Source organism: Juglans regia, chromosome 13 (assembly GCF_001411555.2).
Source record: "Juglans regia cultivar Chandler chromosome 13, Walnut 2.0, whole genome shotgun sequence".
NCBI classification, from domain to species: domain Eukaryota; kingdom Viridiplantae; phylum Streptophyta; class Magnoliopsida; order Fagales; family Juglandaceae; genus Juglans; species Juglans regia.
Genome location: NC_049913.1, coordinates 34,446,837 through 34,465,788, shown reverse-complemented (window position 1 = coordinate 34,465,788; position 18,952 = coordinate 34,446,837). Strand labels below are relative to the sequence as shown.

The window sequence follows — 18,952 nt, the reverse complement described above, 5'->3', positions numbered from 1 at the left end:
TTTCAAATCTCAAAATAATAATAATATTAAAAAATAATATTCTAACAATATTTTATCATCTCAACTCAACTTAATTCAACTCACTTCAACATCTAAACACAACCTAAATGAACCCTTCTCACTTTTCCTTTGATGGGTCAAGTTTTTTTTTATTTTTTTGGCAGAATACTTTATGGGTCAAGTTATAAGATGCCTATATACTTGCCTTTATCTCTCTTTCTCTTTATCTTTTGGGAGAGATTCATAAAATAGTGACTATAAAGTAGAATAGTTAACAAATTGGGTTTTTAACGTTAATTTATTGAGACAAACCACGAAACAGTGTAGTTATTTCCTATGTTTTGTCCGAAAGTGTATGGTTACCAAAAGGATGCCAGGTTTTGCTATGCCAATGATGGAGACATGAGATGAGGCACATCTGTACTGGGTTCTTGATGTCTTTGACAACCCGGATTTACAAAAGCATGGAAGATAGAATTTAGATGAGGAAGCTTCCCCCAGCAACAAGAAACCTTAAAGGAAAAAGAGGGTTTATGGTACCAAAAGTTTGTACTTCAACCGAAGGACAACCCTCACCATAATGCAAAGTTTCACATGAGGGTTAGATTTCAATTATGTCCACAAGAAAAACTGCCCCAACCTTTTGGCACATTAATGTTAGAGGTGGGATTCATCTGACCATTATCAATTACAAATTATGGGTATAAACCAAACTTGCATTTTACCCATCCTAGGGAAATTGAAAACTTTAACCTCAATTGACTTTTTTATAGAGATTTTATTTTTGACGGAGTAAACACATACAATTTTATTCAAATTTTTTTTTAGACAACTATGTTTTAAATTGAAAGTATTTTTGTATAATGATATTAGTTTTATAAGTTATTTTATAAAAATACTCTTCATTTAAAATAAGGTTGTATAAAAAGTTGTAAAACTTATTGTGAAAATGGTTGTATGAGTATTATTTTCCTTCTTCCTATAATTTCTTTAATCAACATAATTTTATTTCAAATTAAAAGAGGAGTACGATAAGAGAGAATGGAGTACAGTAATTTTGTTCTTTTTGTACAATTCTACAATCTCAACACTTGTTGTTAATGTCGTGTTTCGTACGTTTCGATTCGTTTGATTCCACCTTTTTGAGTCTCTGCTTGTCTCGGATTTTGCCTTCTGCTGGGGCACAAACGAGCGGCGATGGTAAGGTACAATCATCCACCATAAGGCATACCGCGTTCACCCCACCACTTGGAGACACTCCTTCCAAGGTATGTTCTCGCCTCTCTTCCGCGACATCTCCTTCTCCATTTCTGGGAGCTTTGCTTCTTTGTTGGTGAGCTTCCATGTTCGTCAACACTATTGTTCTTTTAATACTCGAGTTGTCTAGATCGGGTTGTCTCAAGGGCTTACAAGGTACATCCAATATCTATAAAGATCCCACAGACGGTGTCACTACTAATGTCGTATTTTGTATGTCATTAAACCAAGTTCTAGCATCTCGGGTCTTCAAAGTTGAGCCTGTGAAAACAAAGAAGAAAGAAGCTGGGAGATGGCGGCCTTGAGGTTGGAGAGTCTCCGATGCTAAAGTCAATAGAGTATTTTAAAAGTTTGTAAATAATGAGAGAGTCTAGAGAGTTTTTCTCGTACCTAAAGATTACTATTTATACCGGGAGTTTTGGGAGAGGGGTAGATCGTGCCTGCCCTAGTGGGACCTACATCCTCACTACCGTTCTATTTGTCAGAGTCTTTTAATACGGCGTGGCTTCTTGATCGCTTTATTTTGCAAACCATGTTGGTCGTCTGTTGATGTTCCATTGTCAAAATATTAAAGGTTCTCCGTCTTTCTCATTCTGCCCTATATGAATCTCCATGAGCGAGATGCGGCCGAACAACGTTAGGCATGTCCATCCCATCAGCCAACATTGCTTACTTTTCCTTATAGGCAAGTTGTTTCGTAGTTTGGGCCCTAAGGCTAGGTATCAAGGCAAAACCTATTACTCTCGGCCAAGAGCCTAGTGAGCTCATGAGTGAGGGGGAAATCCCCTTAGATGTATGAGTAAAAGATAAAATATGAATGATCTTGCTCTTAAAAGAAAAATAAAGATATTTCAAGAATAAAATGCCCAAAAAGAATACTAATAATATTTTTTATTTTTATCTTTATTTTATTTTTTCAATCGAATCAATGCTACAGTGGTTTAAATTAAAAATTATTGAGAATATTAATAAATAAAATTCAAGATCAAAGTGATCAACTATAACGTTTGTAACAAATAAGAAAAAATTTATTCATTATCTATTTTTCATCATCTCATAATGTGATATTATATTATAGATTTACAAGTAAAATATAATAAATAATATCTAATTATATAAGGAAAACACTATAGACACAAACGGATCCCACACACTGACGTGGCACACTGTGAGTGTGCCATGTTTCTCTTTTTTTTTTTCCTTGTTTTTTTTTTCTCCTCCTGCGCAAACCCCCTCCCCCTTTCCCTCTCTGTCTCGGCCCATCTCCACCGTTTGAGTCGCCACCATGGTGGTCGGGGATCACCTCAGGGTCAGCGAACGTGAACGGTGGAGACGGGCCAAGACAGAGAGGGAAAGGGGGAGGAGGGGAGGGGCTCGCATGCTGCCGTGAGTGGGAGACGCTACTGCTTTGACCACCGGTGGCTTCTGCCGGCTTTGAGGTGATCCCCGACTACCATGGTGGCGACGTGAATGGTGGAGACGAGCTGAGACCGAGAGGGAAAGAGGGAGAAGGGGAGGGGCTCGCGCGCTGCCGTAGGTGGGAGACGTTGTCGCTTGGACCGCCGGAGGCTTCTGCCGGCCTAAGGTAGTCCCTGACCACCATGGCGACGACGCGAATGGTGGAGACGGGCCGAGACAGAGAGGGAAATGGGAGGAGGGGAGGGGCTCGCGTGCTACCGTGATGGGAGATGCTGCTGCTTGGACCGCCGACGGCTTCTGTCGGCCCTCCGACGGCTTCTGTCGGCCCTGAGGTGGTCCCCGACCACTATGACGGCGACGTGAATGGTGGAGATGGGCAAAGAGAGGAGGGGAGGGGAGAAGCGGAAGGGAGGAAAAAAAAAGTGGGGAGACGTGGCATACTGCGAGTGTGCCACATCAGTTTGTGAGATCATTTTGTGTCTATAGCAGCCATCATTATTTAATGTCACATTATAAAATAACGAGATAATTGATATGATGTGTAATATTATTAAAAAATTAATATGGCAATATATACATATTTATTATCCACTCCATCTGCAGGCCAATGGTAGTCGCCGATCGCTGAAAACTGAGCAGTGTAAATTCTTTGGTTCTTCACCATCTCCGCTAAACCCTTTCGAAGCAAGACAATTTTCTTTCCCGCGGAGCAAATATACGACCAGACTCGGCACCAACGAAGAAGAAATGGACTCTCTGAAGTCCTCCTTCCTCCTCTCTATCACCCCACTCCTTCCTTCTCCACAACCACCCTCAACAAAACCCAAAATCACTATCCACTCTTCTGTCACCCCGGACCCCTGGTCCCTCAGCGATGGAAACGACCCCAGCAAGCCCAAACCCAGGTCCAAGAATCCCAAGAATCCACTCTCAGACGACAACGCCCGCCGCATCATCAAGGCCAAGGCCAAGTACCTCAGCCAGTTGCGCAAGAATCAGGGCCCCCGCGTCCAGACGCCCAGATGGATCAAGCGGAGCCCGGAGCAGATGGTGCGGTACCTCCAGGACGACAGGAACGGCCGCCTCTACGGAAGTCACGTCGTGGCGGCGATAAGGCACGTGAGGACATTGGCGGAGAAGGGTGAGGGTGGGTACGATATGAGGCAGGTCATGGCCTCGTTCGTGGGGAAGCTGAGTTATAGGGAAATGTGTGCAGTGTTGAAGGAACAGAAGGGGTGGAGGCAGGCCAGAGACTTTTTTGCTTGGATGAAACTTCAGGTTGGTACTTGGTTGCTTGGCGTCTTTTCGGAAGTTTTAATTTTGGTGAATTTCATATAGGTTTTTGGAAATTGTAAATATCTGTTTTTTTTTTTAATTAATTTACGATTTTTTTCTTGGAGAAAGTCTAGATGGGTGGGTTTATTATGGGTTTCTTGTTAGTGGGTCTTTCGTATGTTGTACTGGAAAATTATTATTGATATACTTCGTTTTGGTCCTCATATTCTGTATTGGTGTTAATATCGTTTGCTGAACTTATATACGAGTTTTATTGGTGTTAATAATTTCATCAATCGAGTTTGTATTTGTTCCAAAGCAATGATGTTTATATTCTTAACGAGTGCTTTGCTATCATCATGAATATCTGATAGTCGAAGTTTCATTATTTTTTTTTCTTCCAAAAGCGTGGAGATTGATTTAGTGTAATGATAGATTTCCGCTCGAACAGTTAAGCTATCGCCCCAGCGTTATTGTCTACACAATTGTCCTGCGCATATATGGGCAAGTTGGAAAGATCAAGCTGGCTGAAGAGACCTTCTTGGAGATGCTTGAAGCAGGATGTGAACCGGATGAAGTTGCTTGTGGTACCATGCTCTGTACGTATGCCAGATGGGGACGTCATAAGGCTATGTTGTCATTTTTTTCTGCTGTACAAGAAAGGGGAATTACACTCTCCGTTTCTGTTTTCAATTTTATGATGTCCTCCTTGCAGAAGAAATCACTACATGGAAAGGTCGTAGAAATTTGGAGGCAAATGGTGGATAAAAGGGTTGCACCCAATAGTTTTACTTATACAGTAGTCATAAGCTCACTTGTTAAAGAAGGTCTTCATGAGGAGGCTTTTAGGACTTTTACTAAGATGAAGGATGTTGGGTTTGTACCGGAGGAGGTTACTTATAGCCTACTTATTAGCTTGAGTGCCAAAAGTGGTAGCCGAGATAAAGCACTGAGATTGTATGAGGATATGAGATTTCAGAGAATAGTTCCAAGTAACTATACTTGTGCTTCACTTCTTACTTTGTATTACAAAAATCAGGATTATTCTAAAGCACTTTCTCTCTTTCTGGAAATGGAAAGAAGAAAAATTGTAGCTGATGAAGTAATCTATGGTTTGCTCATAAGAATATATGGAAAACTTGGTCTTTATGAAGATGCCCAAAAGACGTTTGAAGAGACTGGGCGGCTGGGCTTACTAAGTGATGAGAAAACATATTTAACAATGGCACAAGTCCATCTCAATTCAGGACATGTTGAGAAAGCCCTGAAAGTTATTGAGCTAATGAAGTCAAAAAACATTTGGTTCTCAAGGTTTGCTTATATTGTCTTGTTGCAATGTTATGCTATGAAGGAAGATTTGAACTCTGCTGAAGTCACTTTTGAGGCTCTATCCAAAACTGGACTTCCTGATACTGGCTCTTGTAATGATATGCTCAAGTTGTACGTAAGACTAGGCATGATGGAAAAGGCCAAGCATTTTGTTGCTCAGATAAGGAAAGATAAAGTAGATTTTGATGAAGAACTTTACAAGACAGTTATGAGAGTATATTGCAAAGAGGGAATGCTAAGAGAGGCTGAACAGCTGTTAGAGAAGTTGGGCACTGAGAAATCGTTCAAGGATAATCAGTTTTTCCAAACATGTTTTAGGACTGTGTGTGACAACAGGGTAGATGAGCAACTTGATGAAAAAGATTTGGCCTTTGACCATCCTGACACCATGGCCCTTGTGCTGATACTGAATTTGTACATGGCAGATGTCAATTCCAAGAAAACAGAAGAAATACTGAAGTTGTTACTTGCAACTGCTGGTGGCTTGTCAATTGTGAACCAGCTTATTAACAACTTCATTAGAGAAGGCAAGTAAGGTTGATTAATGTTTCTTTTAATGATAAAATTGTAATTGTTTTGTGCAAGTCCGTAGGAGTGAGAGCTTGTTGACTTTTAATCTATATCTGCTGAAATGAATCAAGGTTGAGATTGATTTCTACACAGGTGATGCTCTTAAAGCAGAAACTCTTACAGGTCAATTGATCAAGCTAGGCTGTAGACTGGAGGCTGCCACAATTGCTTCTTTGATTAGTTTATATGCAAAGCAACACAAGTTGAAAAAAGCTCAGGAAGTCTTTGCAGCCGTTCTAGATTCCCCTACTTATGAGAAAATAATATACAAGTCAATGATCGGTGCATATGCCAAATGTGGCAAACCAGAGGAAGCGTACTCACTTTACAAACAAGTAGCTGAGAAAGGGCATGATCTGGATGCTGTTGCCATAAGCATTGTTGTGAACGCTTTGACGAGTAGTGGTATGAGCTGAAAACTTAGCAGACTAACAAAATTTTTCCATTTCTCAATTTACAGTGGTAATCAGATGGTAATAGCGTCAAGCAATGTGCAAAGCGCTTGTCTGTTTTATGAATGATGTGGTTCGAAACTACTGTGCATGTTATTTGAGTTCAAAGTCATAAAATAGGTTTTGAATTTTTTTTAATTCTAAAAAATGTATATTAATATAGAGAAATGATTTGTACATACCCCAAATAGACAAGCCCCATACAAGCCCTTGTAAAAAAGTAGACCCCACCTAAAAAAAGTGTAAAAAAAAAACTATTCTTTTTAAGTTTTTTACAAAGAGCTTGTATGGGGATTGTCTATTTGAGGCTTGTATCTAGCATTACTCATTAATAAATATGCTTTTACCTATCAGGTGCAAGTTGTAAATACCTGTTTTTGCAAAACCTGTGCTTGCAGATGTAGATATACAAGAAATATACTTCAAGCAGAACTTCGCATATATCAGGCTCTTAGAAATTGCACCTTGAGTTGAAGAGCCATTTTTCCAGTGAAAAAAAAAAAAAAAATCCTCAAAATTTTAGTTGTCTACAGAAATTTATAATGTTATGCATCAAAATCCTCAGAAATTAGCTTATATCACGTTATGCATCTGAATGCCCATCTGGATATGATTTCATGACATATATTTTTCTCAAACTGCCCATTTTTATTTGGAATTAAATCCCCACCATCATAACCTTTGTCATTTGGCAGTAAGTTACCTTAGTGTCCCCAAGGTCAAAGGTTCAAAGAATGGTAGATAAAGGATGAAAAATATTCCAACCATTATGGTCAAAGGCATACACTGAAAATAAACAATTAAGACCCATGAGGTAGTTGCATCACATGCTTGGCTCACTGCAATAATTCTTGTGCTAATTTCAATTGGTAATAACAGTAACTCATCCACAGGCAAACACCAAGAGGCAGAAAATATCATCCGTAAGAGTTTTGAAGGCAGCTTAGAGCTTGATACTGTGGCGTACAATACTTTTATCAAGGCCATGCTAGTAGCAGGTTGATATAAAGCATTTCAGCCATTTATTGAGGATAATATATGCTTAATGCATACAATAACCCATAAACTTCCTTTTGCAGGTAAATTACATTTTGCTTCCAGCATCTATGATCGCATGCTCTCCTTGGGAATTTCTCCATCAATTCAGACATATAACACCATGATCAGGTAAGGGTTTAATGTTATTCTGTTCGATTTGAAGTCAAGTTACTCAAAGAATCATGTTCACATCCTGGTGACGATGTGTTCTTCATGCTGGTTACTTGTGTTGATAGTGTGTATGGCCGGGGTCGGAAGTTGGATAAGGCTGTAGAGATGTTCAATGCCGCTCAGAGCATGGGTTTGACTCTGGATGAGAAGGCATACATGAATTTGATTAGCTATTATGGGAAGGCTGGTATGGTTTTACTTAACATCTCAGTCATTATTAGTGAAGGCATGAAAAGAAAACTTAATTTCTCTTGAATTGCAATAGTTATATTGGCTTCATTCTCGGTGAGGAAGAACATCAATAAGCAATGCGATTCCAGTTTATTTGGTAGGAAATTTAGAGGAGACAGATTTATTTCGAATCATATATGGCAGATTTATTTCCCCCTCTTCTTTTCTCCATATCCTCTTTTTGATCTATATGTGGTGGTATGAAGTTATAGTCTACCAAACCTCACAGCGTTATTCTATTTTGTAGGTAAGAGGCATGAAGCTTCCCAGTTATTCACCAAAATGCAGGAAGAAGGGATAAAACCTGGGATGGTATGCGCACATTTTTAAATATTGTCCAAACTTACAAGATTATGATGGAAGGAAATAATAGCACATTGATGGTAGATAGAGGGAAAAAAAGAGGCATATTAGTGGGAGATAGTTTTGGAGGGTGAGCGATGTCATAATGTCCCTTAATTCCATGAATTCAATTTACTTTTTTCAAAAAAGCTTCTTGATATTCTTATATAAAAAAAAAAACTTCTTGATATTGATTGCAAGCATGATTTTTGTTTTAAATTTAAAAGACGGCAACATCCAAGTTTATTTATCTATGACTGTACACCCTGTGCTGTCATTTATGATTTTTGGTTGGATACAATGCTGTTAGACAATAAAAATCTTTTTTTTTAATGAGTTGTTAGACAGTATAAAATGATGTCTGCATATGGTACCGTGCCCTTTTCCTGTTTTGCACTGCCCAATTTAATTGATTAATGGGGCACTACAGTTAATAATATGTTGTAGACGGTAAATCGTTGCCATCACATTATATTTGTGAGAAGATTAGACGTGCACAATAAAGTGTTTGATTCTTTTCTTTTACCGGAAAATGCAGGTAAGCTACAATATTATGAGCAATGTATATGCTGCCGCAGGACTTTATCGTGAAGTAGATGAACTTTTCCAAGCCATGCAGAGAGATGGTTGCTCACCCGACTCCTTTACCTACCTTTCCCTTGTTCGGGGTTACACTAAGGGTTTGAAATACACAGAAGCTGAGGAAACCATTGATTCTATGCAGAAAAGAGGCATTCCCCCTTCTTGTGCACATTTTAACCTCTTACTCTCTGCTCTTGCAAAAGCAGGCCTGATCGTGGAAGCTGAAAGGGTTTACAAAAAGCTTCTCACAGCTGGTTTATATCCTGACCTTGCATGCAATCGGACCATGCTCAGAGGTTACATGAACTATGGATATGTGGAAGAAGGCATCAAGTTTTTCGAACGCATATTTGGGTCTGTGGAGGCTGACAGGTTTATTATGAGTGCAGCTGTGCTCTTTTACAAGTCTGCAGGAAGAGATCTCAAAGCTGAAGGTGTATTAAATTCCATGAACAGTTTAGGAATCCCGATCCTTAATGACCTTGAAGTTGGAATAAAGCTGAAAACCTCCTAACACAACTAACTATTTGGTAATGGAATGCGGCTTATTAGAAAGAAATGCCGTGAATGGTGCCATTGGTTCAGGTAGTTTATTGCTAATAGTCCCTGCCATAATGGAATAGCAAAGAGGTCCTCGTCTATCAAGACTCATTTGAGAGGATGCCAACTTTGACCTAAGGGTCTGTGCAGCAAATGTAATGTGGTTGCATGCTTTGCGATTGTTGCTTGTCTGTTGTTCGGACCCTTAAAAAGTGGTGGCTTGAAGACACCCTTTGACAATGGAATGTGATGATCAATGACTGGGGAAACTTGGCAATCTTGCTGGGAGGCCATCGTCACACCGGGATTTCTTGTGTTGATAACATCAAATGAATTGGAGTTTCACATTAGATCTGCGTTACTGAAGTTTCCATATTGTGATATGGTATTTAAATGTGCCATGATTCCTAATGGCAGTTTTGCGATGGTGGATTGATATGACATACAGATTTCTCCCGTTGATTGCTGCCCCAAGCTTCGGTTTCTTCCCTTTTTTCTTCGTTTTTCCTCTTGTTTTGCAGGATTTTGGAAGTCAGATTTACTTACGCCCATCATCGAGTTCAGTTGCATGAGCAAGAGCTGATTGATACTGATACAGTAGTTGAATGGAAAGCTTGATTTATTGAGATATATCCTCATCTACACATCCTTCTTTTTTCCCACAAATCTTCCTTAATTCCAAAATGTATCAATTAATCCATTCTACAAGGGAATAGTCATCACGCTCTTTGATTGGAACTTTGATGTGATTTTTCAACAATTAAGGAGCTAAGTTATACTTAGAAAATCTGTGTGAGGAAGTGAACTAATAGGTTAGACGGAGTTCATAAACTGTGTGATGAAGAGTTGGAGCGGAAGAAGCAGATGAAATTTTAATCACTCCTTTTTATCTCAAAAAAAAAAAAAACAAAGTGCTATGTTTTAAACACTTACCAAAAGAAAATTTTAAAGTAATTTTTTTAAAAAATAATTGCTAAGCATTTTTATTATTAAAAAAATCATTTTTTTTAAAACTTTGTAAGGTTAATACGTCAGACAATTTCAGTAAGCTTTTTTAATTTATAAATATTTATTTTGGCCACAATTTTTAATTTATAAAACCTCGGGTTTCCTAGCGTCCTCCAAAGAGATTTATCAATATTTTTTTTTAAAAAAAATTAAATTAAATTCATTGGAGAAAAAAAAAAGACAAAAAAAAAAAAAAGCTTTTTAAACGTTCAATGAAAACAATTTGTTTGTCAAATGTGAAAATAGATTTCATCTCAAAATTCTCATCTTATCTATTTCATGTTATTTCATATTATCTTAATATTCAAAGAATAATTCTACTTGATCACTTGTTTGAAAATTGATTTTATCTCAAAATTTTCATCTTATATCATCCCATCAGTTTCCCAAACATAATTCAAATATAAAATTTTCAAACTACTCATTACAATTTTTTCAAATTCTTCAATAAAAATAATATTATAAAACTATATTCTAACAATATTTTAACTTTATAATATTTTTTATTTAACTTTATCTCTCTCATTTTCCAAAACCTAAAAAATACTCAACTAAAACTATCTCACTACTATTCACAAACTATCTTTATATTATTCACAAAATTCTCATCTCATCTCATCCCACTTCCCAAACGAGCGCGATTACACTCCACACATTTTTTTTTCCATAATAAGTGTTTGGTATATAGATGATAAGTAGAACAACTCAATTAGTTTAATAAGAATAAAATAAAATAATATAAAAAATAAAACATAAACTTTCAAACAAAACACAAACAATAATTAATTTTTTTCAAATTCTAAAATAAAGATTATATTAAAAATTATATTATAATAATATTTTAATTTTATAATATTTTTATTCAATTTTTATCTCCTTTCCCGAACTCTATAACATATCTCAACTCAAACTATTTTATTATTATTCAAAAATTATCTCACTATCATTCATAACTCATCTTATATTATCTCATTCCTATATCCAAACGAGTGATAATAGTCCATCTCTTGGACCTATGTTTTTATTGGGCTCTGTGGTGAGGCCAAGCCCACCTAGCTTTCAACTCCGCCATTTCCTCCTCCTACTCAGACTCGTAGTTCTCTCTCTCTCTCAAATTTGGAATGGCGTCGAGTCTGTTCAAAACCCTAATTAGATCGTCGAACTTTCAATCAACAGCCAAAAACCTTTGTCTCGTCAGAAGCGAAATCGGCAACCACACCGCCAAATGGATGCAGGTGCATTTTTATTTCCGTTTCCAGTCCCCTAAAATTTATGTACCCAAAGTTATATGTTGGTCGGTTGAGAATGTGCTAAAGCTAAAAATTATGGAGTGTTATAAGATAGACCACGTCAATCATTAAGGTACCGTAAACCAAATCCCAAATATTTGAGATAAGCCGGGACATGAAGAACGTGAGGGTTCGTGCATGTGGCATGCATGCGACGAGGAAGGCAGACAGGACCGGGTCAAGGCCTCTGGGAGTTTACGCAAGAATTGGTCTTCAATAGTTACGCATTTGGCGTCATTTTCTTTCCGTTAGTTTTATGCTCTGTTTCACACGCGTTGTAGTCAGTTAAGTAGTCAGCAAGTTTCCCTTTTATTTCGGATTGAAGTGTACGTGGATTTGCTATTTAAAGCAGCCAAGAATTATTAATGATTATTGTTGAGGATCCCTTAGAATCTTCCCCAGATTCTCAGCCATCCTCCCTAAGTGATTGTAGTTGACCCGTAATTGTTGCTTTGTAATATTCTAGAATTATTCTTTTACGTTATGATTTGTACAGCTGCAATATTTGAATTCTTTCCTTATCAAGTTGTACAGCATCTCTATATAAATGACATTCGGACTCCACCCAAAGTGTGGTGGTTTTTCACAAATATTTTCATGGTATCAGAGCCCTATAGGATTAGCTTCCGACACCATTTTTTTTCCTCTCATGGCTGAACCTCTCTCCTTCAATACCATGGTTCACATGGTCACCATTAAGCTCTCGGCAACCAACTATCTACTCTGGAAAAGCCAGCTTCTGCCCCTGCTTCAGTGCCAAGATTGCCTCTGTTTCGTTGATGGCACCACCACCAAACCATCCGAAACTTTGCCTAACGCCACCGACGGCACCTCCATGCCCAACCCCAGGTTTCTTGAATGGAAACTCAAAGACCAGAAAATTCTCAGCCTGCTGCTATCGTCCCTATCTGAAGAAGCCATGGCCGCTGCTGTTGGTCACTCCACTTCTCGGGATGTCTGGGTTGCACTCGAACGTGCATTCAGTCATGCATCCAAAACTCGTGAGCTACGTCTCAAAGACGAACTTCAGCTAATAAAAAAAGGAAACCGCACCGTTGCTGAATTTGCTCGTGTTTTCAAAGGTCTCTGTGACCAGTTAATGGCCATTGGACGCCCAGTTGATGAACTCGACAAATCTCACTGGTTTCTTCGTGCTCTCGGCACCGAATTTGCTGGTTTCTCTTCTGCACAAATGACCCTTACTCCGCTGCCTTCCTTTCATGACTTGATTCCTCTGGCCGAAAGTTATGATATTTTTCAAAAATCACTTGAAACTAATATTTCTCCTGCAGCTTTCACAGCAAATCGATCAACTGGTCGTGGTGGACAGTTTCGCTCCACAGGAAATCGTCGCTCCAAAGGCGGCTCAAATGGCAGCACGGGAGGCTCTTCCTCTAGTAATTCTGGTGGTCACTCCTCTGGAAATAATAATCGATCTCGTCGCCCATATAATCCCCGCTGCCAGATATGTAAAACAGAGGGACACACAACAGATAGATGCCGAAACCGATACACTCGTGCGGACCAGTCGGCTCAACTTGCTGAAGCATTTCAGCAGAATTCTCTCTCCGATGGACTTTCCAGTTCAGATTGGTACCTTGACACGGGCGCATCTGCTCACATGACACCGGACTCGACTGCTCTCGACACCTCCGAGCCATATGTCGGTAAGGATAAAGTTGTTGTGGGCAATGGGGCTTCCTTACCCATCACCCACACGGGTACTTCTCAACCTTCCCCCCATTTAAAATTGCTTGATGTTTTATTGGTTCCCCATCTCACCAAAAATCTTCTTTCTATTAGTAAATTGACTTCTGATTTCCCTCTTCAAGTCACATTTACTAAATCTTCTTTTTTTATTCAGAACAAGATCACAAGAAATGTGGTGGCAACCGGAAGACGTGATGGCGGTCTTTACGTACTAGAGCGTGGCAATAATGCTTTTATTTCTGTCCTTAATAAATCTGCTCTTACGGCGTCGTATGACCTTTGGCATGCGCGTCTTGGTCATGTTAATCATTCTATCATTTCTTTCTTAAATAAAAAAGGACAGTTATCTCTTACTTCTATCTTACCTAACCCTGTTGTTTGCGCTACTTGTCAATTTGCTAAAAGTCATAAGCTTCCATTCTCCATCACTAATACTCGGTCCACCTCAATTTTGGGTCTTGTTCATTGTGACATATGGGGACCGGCCCCTGTTAAATCAAAAATGGGTTTTACTTATTATGTCATATTCGTTGATGATCATTCGCGTTTTACATGGTTTTATCCTATGAAATTTAAATCTGATTTCATTGACATTTTTCTCCAATTTCAGTCATTTGTGGAAAATCAATATTCTTGCAAAATCAAAATTTTCCAAAGTGATGGTGGCGCTGAGTTTTGTAGCAATCGTTTTCAATCTCAACTCCGCTCCTCAGGCATACATCACCAAATGTCTTGTCCATATACTCCTTCCCAAAATGGACGCGCTGAACGCAAGCATCGCCACGTGACTGAAATGGGCCTTGCGCTCTTATTTCATTTACGCGTACCCACTTGCTATTGGGTCGATGCTTTTAGTACCGCGACTTATATCATTAACCGGTTGCCCACACCACTTCTTGGAGGTATTTCTCCTTTTGAAATTTTACACGGTAAACCTCCACTCTATACGAATTTTCATCCTTTTGGTTGTAGAGTTTATCCTTGTTTACGTGACTATGCCACTAACAAGTTTTCTCCTCGCAGCATTTCTTGCCTATTTTTAGGCTACAGTCCTTCCTATAAAGGCTTCCGCTGTCTGGACCCTCTCACCTCCAAAATCTACGTCACCCATCATGCAAAATTTGATGAACAAAATTTTCCTCTACTACCTGCCTCTATTGCCCAGCCTCTCGCCTCTTTAGATCTCTCTCGTTTCATGGAACCCCTGAAACAGCATGCTCTAAATTTACCCCCTACCCCATTGCCTCCCACAACTCTATCTGATCTGCATTCTCGGTCTCTGTCTAATGCATGTCGTCTCTGTTCTGACTCTTCTTCTGAGCATGTGCAGGTATCTACTGAGTCTCCTGCCCCCACAGCTACTGAGTCTCCACCGCAGTCTGATGCTCCAGCTGCTCCTGCTTAGTCTATATCTTCATCCTCTCATCCAATGGTCACTCGAGCTAAGGCAGGCATTTTTCGCCCACGGTATCCTGCTTACCTTAGTCATCATGTCTCAGGACTCTTACATGCGCTTCTTACAACATCTGAGCCCCGTGGTTTCAAAACTGCTGCTAAAAATCCTGCATGGCTCGCTGCTATGGATGAAGAGATCAAAGCTCTACATGACAACTGCACTTGGGATCTTGTTCCTCGGCCTCTCAAAACAAACATTGTGGGTTCTAAATGGGTCTTTCGCACAAAGTACCTATCTGATGGATCCATTGATCGTCTCAAGGCCCGTCTTGTTGCCAAGGGCTACACTCAGCTTCCTGGACTTGATTACACAGACACCTTTAGTCCAGTGGTCAAAGCCTCGACTGTTCGTGTTGTGCTTTCTCTGGCCGTCACTTCTGGTTGGCCTCTTCGTCAACTCGACGTTAAAAATGCTTTTCTTAATGGCATTTTGCAGGAACATGTTTATATGGAACAACCCCCTGGCTATGTTGATCCCCGCTTCCCTCATCATGTATGCAAACTCAAAAAGGCTCTTTATGGCCTTAAGCAGGCTCCGCGTGCTTGGTTCCAGCGTTTTAGCTCGTTTCTTCTGAAACTTGGATTCACTTGCAGTCGTGCTGATACCTCTTTGTTCATTCTCCATCGTCAGAAACATATCATTTATCTCTTACTATATGTTGATGACATTATTCTCACTGGTAATGACGAGACATTTCTCAGCAGCTTCATTCGGCAGCTTCACTCAGAATTTGCCACTAAGGATTTGGGTTCCCTCAGCTATTTCCTTGGTCTTGAAGTCACTCACACCTCAACTGGTCTTTTCCTCAGTCAGACCAAGTATGCTCGTGATATTCTTGCACGCGCTCAGCTTCTTGACTGCAAACCTGTAACCACTCCTATGGTTGTTGCTCAGCGCCTCTCTTTTGATGGTTCTCAGTTTGCGGATGTCACTCTTTACCGCTCTCTTGTTGGTGCACTGCAATATCTGACTATCACTCGCCCTGACCTTGCCTACTCGGTAAATTCTGTTAGTCAATATTTGCATGCTCCAACCGATGCACATTTTCAAGCAGTAAAGCGCATTCTTCGTTACGTCAAGGGCACGCTGCATTTTGGTTTATCATTCGCTGCCTCTTCTTCCACTACCATTACTGCCTACTCTGATGCTGATTGGGCCGGATGCCCTGACACTCGACGCTCCACTTCAGGCTACTCCATCTATCTTGGTGATAATCTTGTCTCTTGGAGTGCCAAAAAGCAACCAACAGTATCTCGTTCAAGCTGTGAATCCGAATACCGTGCTCTGGCTTCCACTGCTGCTGAAGTTCTATGGTTGGATCATCTTCTTCGTGATTTGCGTGTCCCCTCCACAGATCGTCCTCTCCTTCTTTGTGACAACAAGAGTGCCATCTTCTTAAGCTCAAATCCAGTCTCTCACAAGCGCTCCAAGCACATTGATCTGGACTATCACTTTCTTCGAGAACTTGTAGTTGCTGGTCGAATTCGCACTCAACATATTCCTACAACACTTCAGGTTGCTGATATCTTTACCAAGAGCGTCTCTCGGCCTCTCTTCACGTTCTTTCGATCCAAGCTACACGTGTGCTCTAATCCCACGCTTAGCTTGAGAGGGGGTGTTGAGGATCTCTTAGAATCTTCCCCAGATTCTTAGCCATCCTCCCTAAGTGATTGTAGTTGACCCGTAATTGTTGCTTTGTAATATTCTAGAATTATTCTTTTACGTTATGATTTGTACAGCTGCAATATTTGAATTCTTTCCTTATCAAGTTGTACAGCATCTCTATATAAATGACATTCGGACTCCACCCAAAGTGTGGTGGTTTTTCACAAATATTTTCAATTATTATGCAAGTTTATTCAACTCTGTGGTTCATTCTCACTCGAAGAGAGTATTTTTCTTTACTATCTGTATCTTCTAGAATTGGGACCTATCATTATAATTGTAAAAAACTGGATTCTTTGATCTGGACGTTTCAGAGGTTCTCTTGTTTGTTGTAATATATAATGAGTTTCTCGTCAAATGGTGTCGATTTTATTGTTTTATATTAATTGGAATGGCTTGTTATTTGAAAAAGGATTTTACCATGGCATGTGAAAATTGTGATCCCAGTCATTCATGTATCACCACTTTACAGTTAAATCTATTGCTAGCGTAATATTAGATTTCTCTATCTATGGTAAAATCTAGGATGATGGAAATAAAAAAAATCCTTGAAATTATTTTAACAATTGGACACTTCCAAACTTCTGCACGTCCGGCTGTCACCGATATATGTATTTTTTTTTCATAAGTCAATTTTTATTAAAAGCTCATGGCTCAATTCAAGTACAAAGGGTGTATATAAGGGAAAGCACCGGACTAGAAAAGAGAGGGAAAACTAGAAGACATAAAATCAATAAAAACTCAGTCCGTTACAAGATCACTTTCAAATTTAGTGCTGATCTAGATCTCTCTCTCATGATCAATTGTGGACCATGGTTTCAACAACTCACTATGAATCCCGGCTTGTACCATTGTCGAGCACCGGCTTACTTTCGGTCAGTGTCAATCATGTTATGGTCATTCTATCTCCTTACCTTGTGCCTCTCTGTCTCTCTTAGTTGATTTGATTATTTTTGTTGATTAAGCCTGTCGTGAGTTTGACTTTCTTGATCCATTCATTGAAGGGGTTTATTTTTATTTTTTTTGTAAGTAATAAGTGATTTTATTCATGCAAGTAGACAGACATAGTCCAAATACACAGGAATTATACAAGCGAAAACACCCAAATACAAGCTATGAACTAGGAACTAACAATGTCTAAAAAAGAAACATTTAAAACATCCCCATTCAGTACAAGAGTTTTTGCCGAAAAGCAAAGAGTTTGAAGGAAAAACTCTCTAAGTTCTCTCAACGAGTGTTCTTTGTCATCAAAACAACATTCATTCATTTCTAGCCATAAACACCATATTAAGCATAGAGGAACCATCTTCCAAATATCAGCAATGTGATGGCTGTCCATAAATCCTTTCCAACGAGCCAATAGATCCACCACTCTCTTGGGCATCACCCAAGCTATACCCGACCTGCTGAAAATCTCATCCCAAATAGTCTTTGCCCCATCACAATGTAGAAACAAATGATCAACCGACTCCCCATCTTTCTAGCAAAAATAACACTAGGTCGGGTATTGAGGGGTTGGGTTGCATCCATCTTATGTGGACCCACCTCTTATTTCTATCTCTCCAACCACTAGGCTCTAGAGTTTGGATAGGAAGTTTAGGTGATCAAAATAATCTCAAATTTTGCCCTCTGTTACAATGAAAACTCTAACTTGAAATATCATTTTTTATAAAATAAAGTAACATGTTTTATTCCAATTTTTTCCCTTCTACCCCACCTTTTTCTTTGCACCATGCCCATATGTATGAATATTCTTGCTTTGCCTTTGTTTCCTTTGTCTTCAAGTCCTTTTGAATTTTAGGAAATTTTGGTTATAGGAACATTTATACTTCACTTTTATTTTTAGGTTACAAGCAAGAAGTCCCCAATGGAGTTGATCAATGAAGTTCCACCTATCAAGGTTGAGGGTAGGATTGTTGCTTGCGAAGGAGGTTGGTTTGCAAATTGTAATTGTTTTAGTGGTTTCTTTTCCATAATTTCCACTGAAGACGCCATGTGTGCATTCTTGGTTCCATGAGTAGTAAGTCAATCCAACACAATGGATATATTAGATGCAAGTGGTTTACTTGTTTTTGGTTTCAGACAGCAATCCGGCACTTGGTCACCCAATTGAGTTCATATGCCTTGACCTTAATGAGCCAACAGTCTGCAAATATTATGGCCTAAGCTATATTCAAGAGCACCACGCAAGATCTGCGGTGACGAATTTTTGGAGGAGTTGTGACATTAGCAGAGTGCGTGTTTGTAGATGCACCTTCCATTTCAGTGGACGGATTGTGGTTCGGTTATACCAACTTTGATGTGTTCAATGTTTAGTAGAAGTAAGGATTTGACAGCCCTTTTCCCATCATGTTCTTTGACGGGGTCTATCATAAGAATGCATTTGCCAATTTGTCTGATTCCTACTTGATGAAATGTTGTGATGAGTTTCGCTATTAAAATTTTCTCTGATCTTATATAAGAATTATAAACCTTTTTTTGTTTATTTGAGGGTTGGTTGTGATAGACACATTACAAAAAGGTAAATTTCCAGAACATTGTTAAAGTGTTGTGAGCATTGGCAATCGTATATGAAAGTGAGTGTCCTATAAATCTTGATGTGTACAACCTCTTGTCTT

At 39.2% G+C, this 18,952-nt stretch overlaps 2 protein-coding genes across 4 annotated transcripts; both read left to right on the top strand.

Moving 5' to 3' along the window:
• The first annotated feature begins 3,295 nt into the window (after positions 1 to 3,295).
• On the top strand, positions 3,296 to 9,640 carry LOC108979810 (pentatricopeptide repeat-containing protein At5g27270). Of its 3 annotated transcripts, none has more exons than XM_035684671.1 (8): positions 3,296 to 3,954; positions 4,403 to 5,807; positions 5,944 to 6,255; positions 7,196 to 7,300; positions 7,382 to 7,469; positions 7,577 to 7,698; positions 7,990 to 8,054; positions 8,623 to 9,640. In XM_035684671.1, exons 1-8 carry the CDS (start codon positions 3,424 to 3,426, stop codon positions 9,178 to 9,180), a joined length of 3,186 nt encoding a protein of 1,061 aa, XP_035540564.1. In that variant the 5' UTR covers positions 3,296 to 3,423; the 3' UTR covers positions 9,181 to 9,640. The 3 variants fall into 3 exon arrangements, with proteins under 3 accessions (XP_035540564.1, XP_035540565.1, XP_035540566.1); XM_035684672.1 differs by having other exon boundaries at positions 3,862 to 3,954; positions 4,387 to 5,807; XM_035684673.1 differs by having other exon boundaries at positions 3,910 to 3,954; positions 4,359 to 5,807.
• A 1,695-nt stretch (positions 9,641 to 11,335) lies between these two features.
• On the top strand, positions 11,336 to 18,634 carry LOC108988351 (NADH dehydrogenase [ubiquinone] iron-sulfur protein 6, mitochondrial-like). The gene is made up of 3 exons (XM_035684398.1): positions 11,336 to 11,449; positions 18,181 to 18,265; positions 18,417 to 18,634. Exons 1-3 carry the CDS (start codon positions 11,336 to 11,338, stop codon positions 18,632 to 18,634), a joined length of 417 nt encoding a protein of 138 aa, XP_035540291.1.
• The last annotated feature ends 318 nt before the right edge of the window (positions 18,635 to 18,952 follow it).

Coding starts and splice junctions, on each gene's coding strand:
- LOC108988351 (XM_035684398.1), top strand. CDS start 11,336: ATGGCGTCGAGTCTGTTCAAAACCCTAATTAGATCGTCGAACTTTCAA. Junction 11,450..18,180: donor ACACCGCCAAATGGATGCAG/GTGCATTTTTAT, acceptor TTTTATTTTTAG/GTTACAAGCAAGAAGTCCCC. Junction 18,266..18,416: donor GATTGTTGCTTGCGAAGGAG/GTTGGTTTGCAA, acceptor TTTTGGTTTCAG/ACAGCAATCCGGCACTTGGT.
- LOC108979810 (XM_035684671.1), top strand. CDS start 3,424: ATGGACTCTCTGAAGTCCTCCTTCCTCCTCTCTATCACCCCACTCCTT. Junction 7,301..7,381: donor CAAGGCCATGCTAGTAGCAG/GTTGATATAAAG, acceptor TTCCTTTTGCAG/GTAAATTACATTTTGCTTCC. Junction 7,470..7,576: donor ACATATAACACCATGATCAG/GTAAGGGTTTAA, acceptor TTGTGTTGATAG/TGTGTATGGCCGGGGTCGGA.